We start from the raw sequence: 10,291 nt of genomic DNA, 5'->3' as shown, positions 1-10,291 counted from the left end.
GATGTTGAAGCACTATTAAGTATGTTCAGACAGAGATAGAGATTTTCAGAGGCAAGAAGGTGGTCTCTTCGTTTCTTCCTACCTGGGCAGCTTGCGAGACACAGCAGGAGTTGGAGGGTTGTGAGCCTGACTCTCACACCAGCTTGCTGTGTGGCTTTGGGGGATGTCATCACCAAGTACCTCAGTTTCCCTTCCCTGCAATGGGGATCTGCCCCTCAGAAATGCTTTGAGAGGCTCACTCGGGGTGGCAGAGCAGTGCTGGAGAACACTTCCTTCTTTTCCTTCCATGTGGGGGACTAGCACTGATGTGATCTTTCTTCCTCACATCTGCAGAGGTGGTGGATGGTGTCCCCTCAATGACTGGCATGAGCCAGGTCTCCCAGTCCCCCAAGGGCCGCCTGAGCGCACCGCTTAATCCCAATGCCCACGCTCTCAGCTCCAGGGAAATCCGCTTCAGCTGGTTTCCTCCACCGGGAAAACCTCTGGGGTACAAGGTAAGGGGTGAGTGGATTCCAGGGGAGGTGTGGGTCCCATCCTGCAGGTGTGGGTCCCATCTTGCAGGTATTTCACACACACAGTCATCTGTGTTGAAAGGCTGGGGGAGATGCCCAAAGAAGGGAGCAAGCTCACCCCTTCTGGCCCCCTCCATCTTTTGGAACCATTGCTGGGCAGACGTGGGATTTGCAGAACAGACTCCTGGTGGGTTCATCGTTTCCATCACTTATGACGAAATGCCCACAGTGCTCTGGCCTCTCATTCCACAGGAGTGGCCCATGGCTTTCCCGGAGCAGATCTAGTAAGAGACGGGGGATTTCTCACCCATTACGGTGAGGATCGGAAGGAATCATGGCTTGCTCTTGCTTTGCCAGGTGAAATACTGGATTCAAGGGGACCCCGAGTCAGAAGCCCATCTTGTCGATGTCAAAGCGCCATCAGCAGAGCTGAGTAACCTCTACCCCTACTGTGACTATGACATGCAAGTCTGTGCCTACAATGCCATGGGTGAAGGAGCTTACTCTGACGTCATCCACTGCCGCACACTTGAGGAAGGTGAGTGACTCTGCACTTTGCTTCCCACCATGGGGGAGCAAGACGGTGCCTGTGCACCTGGCATGGGGTCAGTGCTCCAGCCCTGAGCTTCTCATGGTCTTGGGGACAAGCACGGGGTGGCTCCTGCTGTGAATCAGCTGTGATCCAGGGAGCTCTGGGCATCTGCATGTGCTGGGTCCCCACTTGTGGTAACCTGGACCCCTCGCTCTTCCCTTTCCAGTCCCCAGCGAGCCTGGCCGCTTGGCTTTCAATGTCGTGTCTTCTACTGTGACGCAGCTCAGCTGGGCTGAGCCTGCAGAAACCAATGGGGAGATCACGGCTTACGAAGTCAGTTACGGACTCGTCAATGAGGACAATGGTAAGAGCTCGTTTTCTGACCAAGGCTGTCCAGCCAGGCTGAGGGGCTGGGGCACAGTTTCCACAGGCCAGTCTGGTCCCAAGCAGCATCAGAAACAGAACAGCTTCAAGTATGTTTCTTGTGAAAACTGGGATCTGGAGGGTCACTCCTTAATGGAAGGAGTGTAGAAAAACCACTGCTCAGGATTGAATCCTGCAAAGCCTGGAGCGCTCTCAGTTCCCATTCACTTCCACAGTGTTCTGTGTTGCGTTTCATATCAAAAACTTAACTTCATAGATCTAGACTAGGACTAAGGTGCCAAGAAGATGCTATTTGGTAACACACCAGCAACAGGAGACCTCTGCTGCAGGTTGACTTCAGCATTCAGTTGGGGTATTTCCTTGAGACAATGTCACTCCTGCGGCGAGCAGCCCAAATAGCTGCTTCACCTTGTCCCAGAGCCAGGCTGTGTCCTGACACCAAACCTCAGCAAGTGTGTTGGCCAAGGGTGGAGTGCCTTGCGGTCCTCTGTGCCACGTGACCTTGTGGGTGATAGGCATGCCCGTATTTACAGTACCCATTGGCCCAATGAAGAAGGTGCTGGTTGAAGACCCAAAGAAGCGCATGGTGCTGATAGAAAACCTGCGGGAGTCCCAGCCCTATCGCTACACGGTGAAGGCCAGAAATGGTGCTGGCTGGGGTCCCGAGAGAGAAGCCACCATCAACCTGGCTACGCAGCCCAAGCGCCCGATGTCCAGTGAGTTACTGCCCTGTCCGGGTGGGGAGCAGGGTGGGCAGGAGCAGCGCTGGGGATTGCTCCCATCGCCCTACCTGCCTCTCCATGTTCCGCTGCACTGGCCGCTCCGGTGAATGCTGAAGGCCAGCCTGAGCATGGGAGGCCTGCGTCATTTCGAGCTGCTTGTCTAAAGGCGCTTTTCACCTCTCCTCCAGTCCCCATCATCCCTGATGTCCCCATCATTGATGCCGAGGGAGGTGAGGACTATGACAGCTACCTGATGTACAGCACAGATGTGCTTCGCTCTCCAGCTGGCAGCAAGCGTCCCAGTGTCTCTGATGAATCGGGTACGTTGTTCTGAGTTCTGCAAAGGTCATTTTTAACATTCATTTTCCTTAACAGCAGCTTTCAGCAGTGAGCTTCACTGCTCCTTTTCCTCCTCACCAAGATGGGGAGATCCGAGTCACGGAGATGGTGGAGATCAGCCTTTTCCAAAGCACAGTAGCTGCATCCATGGGAACACTTGGCTACTCAGTGTAAATAAGACCAGTGCCTCCTTGTCTTAGCCATGAAGCAAAGAGAAACCTCAGCATGGGGTGGGAGAGGAGCTTTTCATGACCCTCCCTGCTCATCTTCCTGTTGCTACTTGGCTGGACCACAAGAGTTACCGAACAGCACACAAGCACTGGCAAGGCGTAGACCTCTGAGTCTCTTAGGTGCCCAGGGTCTCGGCCAAGCCAACTGGGAAGTTGGCTTGTGCTGGGAAGGCCCTGGCCTCTCTTCCTCCATCACTTCACTCTCTGACTGAGGCTGGCTTCCTTGTCTTGTACGGGGACAAGGGGAAGATGGGCCGTAAGTGAAATGATGAGACTTGTCAATAGGATGTGGAGGGTCTTCCCTGGGGGTTTCTCCAGGGCCTGGGATCCAGGAGCAAGTCCCTGGTCCTTTCAGAGAGCAAGGTAATGGAAACACCAAGAGTTCGGCTCTCCCAAGTGCACATCAAGGAGTGAGGAAACCTCTCCTGAGCAGAGGACAATTGTCGCAGACTCTTCCTGACAGGAACAGGCGTGTGGTGGGACTTTGACTTTCGCCTTTTGTTGTGATGGAGATAGGGCTGAAAACAGCCCTGGGGTTGAGAAACCCCATGCATGTCACATTCCCACCATCCTCCATCTACCAGTCACACAATGGTTGCACCACCTGAACTCATCAGCCAACGCTTGGCAAGACGGGCTGTGAATGGGTGTTGTTCCCACTGGTGCCTGCCCATTCCCCTCCCCAGCAAGCATCGTGAAGGTGGTGGGTCCTGTCCCCTGCAGACCATGCCAACACCAGTGCTTGCATTGTCCCAAAAGGCTCCAGGTGGAAATATGTGCCATTGCTGGGAGAAGACTTGGATCTTCGACGCATCACCTGGAGGCTCCCACCTGAAACCATTCCCCGCCTCTCTGGCAGCAGCCGCTTCTCCTCGGACACCGAGGGTCTCCTCCACGAGGAGGACAGCGACGTGGCTACTGGCAGCCTGAGGAGGAGTGGGACGCCCCGGCCCCAAGCAGGTGAAGGACGGCTTCGTTACAGCACTGAGTGTCCTGTCTCGTCCTGCTCTAGGCCGAGGGGCCAGCGTCTGGGGTCTGCCCCAGTATGTGTCCCCTTCCTCCCCTTGTGTGCCCACCCTCGTGCTGGCGTTCACGTGCTGTAGTCTGCTTCAAAACCTTGTCCTGGTGTGTCCGCTCACAAGAGTGTCAAGGTAACCCCCATCTCGGCACGGACTTGGGAGCCTGCTAGCAAGTTGCTTCTACAAAAGTCTGGACCTTCAAGGCAGGAGCAAACTCAGATGATACCTGCTAAGTGCCACCTCCAAGGGCAGCTCCTCACCTTATTTAAGTGCCCTGAGCCTCTGGGGCAGATCTGCTGGACTGTTAAACAGAAATCACTCTCTCATGGGTAGCTGATCTCTCATGGCATGCTGGGGGTTCGTCAAGGACCAGAACAACGGAACAGAGTTTGCTTTTCAGGTCCAGCTGAGATGGGATCCAGAGTGAGATTTGGAGAAACCGCCTCCGTAAAGGGCTGTTTTCCTTCTTCTGCCTCTATTTTAATCTGTAATTATAAACCTGTGCTCGTGTCTAAGGAGGGATGTGAGAGAACATGCTGAGAACCACAAGGCAGTGCCCCAGCGAGGCCGAGGTCTGGCGTTACCTTGGTCACCATGGGTGTCTCTGGTGTTGGCTGTAGGGCAGTCTCCATTTACCTGTTCGTTTCTGCATCGTCACGTTGGGTGGTTGTGGCTTGTTCTAGATGTGGTGCTCCAGAACAACGTTCCGGAGCGGCAGAAGCCGGGATGCAGCCAAGGAAGGGTGCACCATGATGCCTCCTGCTCCCTCCCCATGGAAACTGGAGCAGCAGCCCTGTCCACAGCCACCTTTCCTCACGGTGTGCCCTCTTTCACAGAACACTTGCTGAATGGCCGGGTGGACTTCTCCTTCCCTGGCAGTGGCAGCAGCACACTGACCAGAACCACGAACACCAGCTACCACCAGATAGGCCAACACGTGCAGCAGGAGCACAGGGTGATGGGGAGCTCCTCGCTGACGAGAGACTACTCCACGATGCTGATGGGGCATGGTGAGTACTGTGGTGTTGGGGCCTGTCCTTCCCTTCCACCCCCATGACTGGCCTTTGACCCATGTCCCGCAAATCCTGTTGGGGTGAGGACTGTGTTCACAGCTAAGGGGGCCTAGGAACCAGAGAACTGGAAGGTCATGTCCTCACCTTTGATGTGTAGGTGCTCTGCTAAGGCCACTCTGCTCCCAGACCGGTTTGGAAAGGGTTCCCATCTCTCACATGCAGAGCATTCGGGAAAGGGAGCTACATCCTCATCCTCGCACCACAAAGCACTCCCGGAAGAGAATGCGACCCTTCTTACTCTGTCTAGCAGCGTGGTTGTCTTTCAGCTCCACGCGTGTGCATCAGCTGGCGCTGACAGAAGGTTGTTAAAAAGCTCATCAAATCTGGGCCTTAAAAAGTCACCTCTGCAGGAGCCAGCATCAGGGCTGAACCTGCTCTGAAGTCTCCAATGGTGTTTTTCTCTTTCTCTTGCACTGCTTCTGTAGATTACCCAGGGAGGCTCCTCCCTCCCATCCATGAAGATGCTGGGAGGACAATCCCACGGCTCCGGGATGTGGGTTTCAGGAGCAGGGCAAAGGTGAAGGGTTATTACCCCAGCACTGGCTTTCGGGACTCTATAATCATGACCGATGGGTCTGCAGGGATTTGCAAGTACATAGGTACAGCTTTGTCCAGTGTCTCCTCCCAGCCATGCATCCCATCACTGGCCATTCGTGAGCTGTTGCCACCCACTGCTCACCCCACACCCTCTCTCCATGCCTTGCCGTGCGCCGCACTGACCTTCCTCCTGACCCAGCCTGTACCTCCATCGCACCACCTTTCCATTTGCAGGTGACTTCAGCTGTGTTTCGACCCCCCTGGGCTGATTAACACTCACCGTCACTGCCACTGTGCTCTAACGAGCTGATCACCTCATTGTCCCTGTCCTCTTCATTCCTAACAAGCTTGTTGTTCCCAGCGTTACCCCACAGGCCTTTGGAAAACTCTTGGGGAGAACACGTTCTCCATACAGGATGTCTCTCTGCAAGCTCCTTGGCCAAAGCCCAGGTCAATAGGAGGCTTCAGCCCCTGAGTGTCATCTGTGAGGCTGCTGCGCTCACCATGAGCCTTGTGTCCCAGTGGGCTGAGTTGGGGGGTGGAGCCAGAGCACCCAGTCCTGGTCCCAGCTGCCCCCAACTCCTTGAACAGTCCCTGGAGGTGTTGGGCTGCTTTACCTACAGACTAGGGCCAGTCTTATCTGAGCTACACCTGGAAATGTCTGTGAGGCTTCTGGCAGAGTGGACAGGGTGCTTCAGGGCAAGCGAGGAGAGCCACACCCAGCACGCTGGCCCCTGCTCTGGTCTCTCTGCCACAGGGGTATGAGCTTACCTTGACTTGTCCCACCCAAGGTTGGCACCCCAAGGCCATGGGACGTCACCGTGGGTGCGCAGACCTAGCCAATCCCCCCTTGTGATGGGCCAGCTTGCAGAGATGACATCCTGCCACACTCTCCCTGGATCATCAGGACCATCCCACTCTTGCGTGTGCCATTCCCTCTTCCCCCCAGCCCCAAACCTCCACCCTGACGTTCCCTTTTTGCCTCAGACTCCAGGCTGCCGCTGGGCATCCCCGACACTCCCACACGCCTGGTGTTCTCCGCCCTGGGACCCACCTCCCTGAAGGTGAGCTGGCAGGAACCGCACTGTGAGAAGGAGGTGCAGGGCTACAGCGTGCAGTACCAGCTCCTCAATGGAGGTCAGTGAACAGGCAGATGGTCACACCAGGCATTTGGTGGTGGGAGTTTCTGGTGGTGGAGAATGTGGTCTGGGTCTTCTCCTGGGCAACTGGCTCTGGGTGAGCAGGGGGTGTTGGACCAGATGACCTCCAGAGCTCTCTCCCATCCTCAGCCATTCTGGGATTCAGGGACTAGTCCCAGCTCTGATTTTTGTGTAGCCTTGAGGAAATGTCACAGCTCTCATTTCCCATTTCTGCTGGGGGGACAATTCCTGGAATTGCTTGTGGAGTCACCCCTACTCCAAAAAACCTTAAATTCATTCTCTGCCAGCCCCAACATCTTAGTTGAAGGGGTTTTCTTTCATCACATTAGAGAAAGGATTGAAAAGAAATTGCCTTACTTGTACGTGAAACATGGGGTGGTGTTAGTGAAAATGTAACTCTCTTTGGTTGAAAACCCTTGAGTTTTTCAAGAAGCTGTTGTTTGTCCCAAGCCTTTTGTGGAACATCTCATCCTGCACTACTAGATGTTGGTGGCAAAGTGTGATGGAGGTGGCCAGGGAGGGGGCTTGGATGACTTTTCCAGGCAGATTGTTTGAGATAGAGTTTAGGTGAAAGCCACGGCTCTGTCTTTGTGCCTGCAACATGGTGCTGACATCCTCCTTCCTTGTGCATCCCAGGAGAGGTGCATCGACTTACCATCCCCAACCCCAGTCAGAACTCAGTGGTGGTAGAAGACCTGCTGCCCAACCACTCCTACATCTTCAAGGTGAAGGCGCAGAGTGAGGAAGGGTGGGGCCCCGAGAGGGAAGGAGTCATCACCATAGAATCCCAGGTGGACCCACAGAGCCCGCTCAGCCCAGTACCAGGTGAGGTGGATGTGTGAGAGGAGAAGCGTGGCACTGATGTCTCTGCTGCTGCCTACAGTGCTGGTCTTGCCGTTTTCTCTCCCCTCACCACATCCTGAGGTCTCCTTTCTTTCCGTTCATTTGGAAATAGGACCTTCTTCCCCATTCTCACCTTCCACTAGCTGTCTAGATAGCTGAGACCTTCCAACTCGTTTCGTAAGTGCTGTGTGCAGATCCCTCCTCGCCATCTTCCGTGGTAGTGACCTCTCACTCATGCCCCCACAGGTTCACCCTTCACACTGAGCACACCCAGTGCTCCTGGACCGCTGGTTTTCACTGCGCTCAGCCCTGATTCCCTGCAGCTCAGCTGGGAGAGACCCCGCAAGCCCAATGGGTCCATCTTGGGCTACATGGTCACCTGTGAGATGCTGCATGGAGGAGGTACGGTATCAGGCTGTGTGGAGCACAGGATATCTCCAGCGAAGGCAGCAACTTGCTGCATTTTTACCGGGACCAGCAACAAAGTTGTCTGCTTACATGGTGCAGATGAAGTGAGGACATGAGGCTGATTCCAGGCCTGGGAGCTGCTGGACTCCGATGCTTTGTGCTATTGCATGGTCTGTGTAACAACTGGTGGGAAGAAGGACCTGTAGCTTATTACAGCCCAAACCCTTTGGAGGTTGTTTGTTGGGGATCACCACTGTACTAAAGGAGGGTTGTCTTAACCCTGAGTAGAACTGGGTGTGATCATACAGTCTGTGGGTGGCATGAGGCTTAGAGAGAGCCAAGACAGCAGCCACAATTGGGGGAACTGTGTTTGGAGGGACCGTTCCTCCTGTCTGTCTTCACCACCAGTATGTCTGTGTGCATTAGGGGAGCCCAGGAATATCTATGTTGAAGGAGACAATCCAGAAACGACCCTGACTGTGCCTCACCTGAGTGAGAATGTCCCATACAAGTTCAAAGTGCAAGCTAAAACCACCCAAGGCTTTGGGCCAGAGAGAGAAGGCATCATCACCATCGAATCTCAGGATGGAGGTACAGCGCCACGTCTTTGTGGAGGTGCAAGGATAAGAAACCCCTCAAAGCAGGGAACACAACTCCTGGAATCCCTTTCCAGCTCTGGTGGTGACTCCAGTTTCCATGAAAGACACGGAGACACTGTCTTCCATGAAGACAATGCTGTGCCTTCTGAGCACTGTCCCAGCCCTGATGCACTGAATGAGGGAGAACCATGAGAACCTGCGGTGTTTCATTTATCATGAAATTTCTCTCCTATGCCTGGTTGTACACGTACCTGGAGGCAGCTTCTTACACTGCACAGGTGTAAGACCTTCCCAGTCCTCCCAGTTCCTCCTAAACCTGGCTCTGATGTCACAGGAGAAACCTCCTGAGCTGACTGCTGGTGCTCACTGCACAGGGTTCAGGGGTTGGAAGTTCCTTGTCATTTTCTGGCTGACTTGTCCCGTTTCCTTCTCCCAGGCACTTTCTCCCAGTTTGGAGGACAGCAGTACATGCGAGAAGAAGTGTACAACTTCCCCACCGAATACACCACCAAAGCCAGCATCAGCCATTCCTCTCTGGATCCTCACTTCACAGGTAGGGGCTCGCCATCTGCTTTGAAACCCTTGGAAAGCAAAAGACAACTCTGCTTGTCCAAAGGTCTGAGAGTGCTGTCACCTCGGGTGTGAAAGGCAGGGAGGGAGGGTCCATCAGGAGGTGGGATTGATGAGGAGGACCCGTCCCTTTCCTACACTGTGCCCCTGCTCTGCCCCAGAGGCAGTTGCAGTCGTTTCCCCATGTGCTGCCCAGTCACACGGGGAATGCTGAGTCTCCCACGACTATCACAGGGACCAAATCCTAGCTCTTCCTGCAAGGTTAGATCTCTTCAGAGCAGGAAAAAACACAGACGTGTGATGACCATCTCTATCTACATCAGTGCAGTTGTCCCAAGCCGTCCCACTTGAGTTCATGGTCTCATGGTGTCAAGCTGCAACATGGAGAGTTTGGGAGCTGTTAGGAGATCCATCTTAATGGCTGACATAGCAAAGTACTGGACCACTTGATCTGGAGAGGTTTTTCCATCAGTGAAAATGGTATTTAAGGAGAAATCGCTGCTGAGAATCATCAGGTAGAGCAGATCCTGTTCCCAGTCACCCCGTACTTAGTGTGGTGTCCTGACCGCTGAGCTTCCATTGCAGATGGCATGCTGATGACAACCCAGCGGGTGGAGAGCGCCAGCAGCACCCTCACCAAACAGGTCACCAAAGAGTTTGTGAGCCGGACTGTGATGTCCAGCGGGACCCTCACCAAACAGATGGAGCGGCAGTTCTACGAGGCCTGAGCCAGGGCCGGCTGCCTGCCAGCAGGACATCTCTGTTCAGATGGCAGGACTTTGTGCTATGATCCAAGAGTGCTTCACCCAGATGCCAGATGCTGCCGCAGTGCCTGGAAAGCTCCTATGGGCAGAGACCTTCCATGGCACATCAAGCTCTGGACCTCTTCTTTGGTCCAACACCCTCAAAGCTCAGGCACCGCTGGGTCATCAGGTCATCATCCTTCAGGGCTTCTTCACCCTGTCCCACTCTGCAGAGACTCAGCTCTGCGGAGTCTGCAGGAGTGTCTTCCCTGAGCCACCACCGCTCGCTCCAACACCATTCTGCGATGCTCGTCCATCCAAATACACCTGCAGAAACTCGAGTGTCTTGATGGCTCCAGCCCCCCCAGATCAATGGAACAGAATGATTTATTCTCAGTCCTCAGTTTTGAGAGGATTCCACCTGGCAACAACCTGGTTTATAGAAGGTCACGCTTTCCGCCTCTGCTCCAGGCTCTCTGGCAACTTGCCTGTCCACTGGAGATGGTTATTTCATATGCTTGGGGTTTTTTTTATATGAGAGCTGCAAAGTAGGGTGTTGAGGTAGCCTGCGCTTTCTTACTGCACCCTCCTGTGTCTGTCCTTCGCTGCTAATGTTTGGT

General features: G+C 54.4%; 1 protein-coding gene across 1 annotated transcript; it reads left to right on the top strand.

Moving 5' to 3' along the window:
- Nucleotides 1-333: 333 nt before the first annotated feature.
- On the top strand, nt 334-9,656 carry LOC104502168 (integrin beta-4-like; the record flags this gene model as incomplete). The annotated part of the gene is made up of 13 exons (XM_010146101.1): nt 334-494; nt 870-1,050; nt 1,271-1,408; nt 1,962-2,144; nt 2,339-2,470; nt 3,479-3,679; nt 4,575-4,748; nt 6,336-6,485; nt 7,145-7,333; nt 7,598-7,753; nt 8,186-8,350; nt 8,795-8,911; nt 9,514-9,656. Coding segments are annotated over 13 exons (2,090 nt in total), but the record flags the coding sequence as incomplete, so codon positions are not given.
- Nucleotides 9,657-10,291: the final 635 nt, after the last annotated feature.

The sequence above is a fragment of the Buceros rhinoceros genome, unplaced genomic scaffold (genome assembly GCF_000710305.1).
Source record: "Buceros rhinoceros silvestris isolate BGI_N320 unplaced genomic scaffold, ASM71030v1 scaffold7552, whole genome shotgun sequence".
NCBI lineage: Eukaryota > Metazoa > Chordata > Aves > Bucerotiformes > Bucerotidae > Buceros > Buceros rhinoceros.
This window is presented reverse-complemented; position numbering and strand designations above follow the sequence as displayed.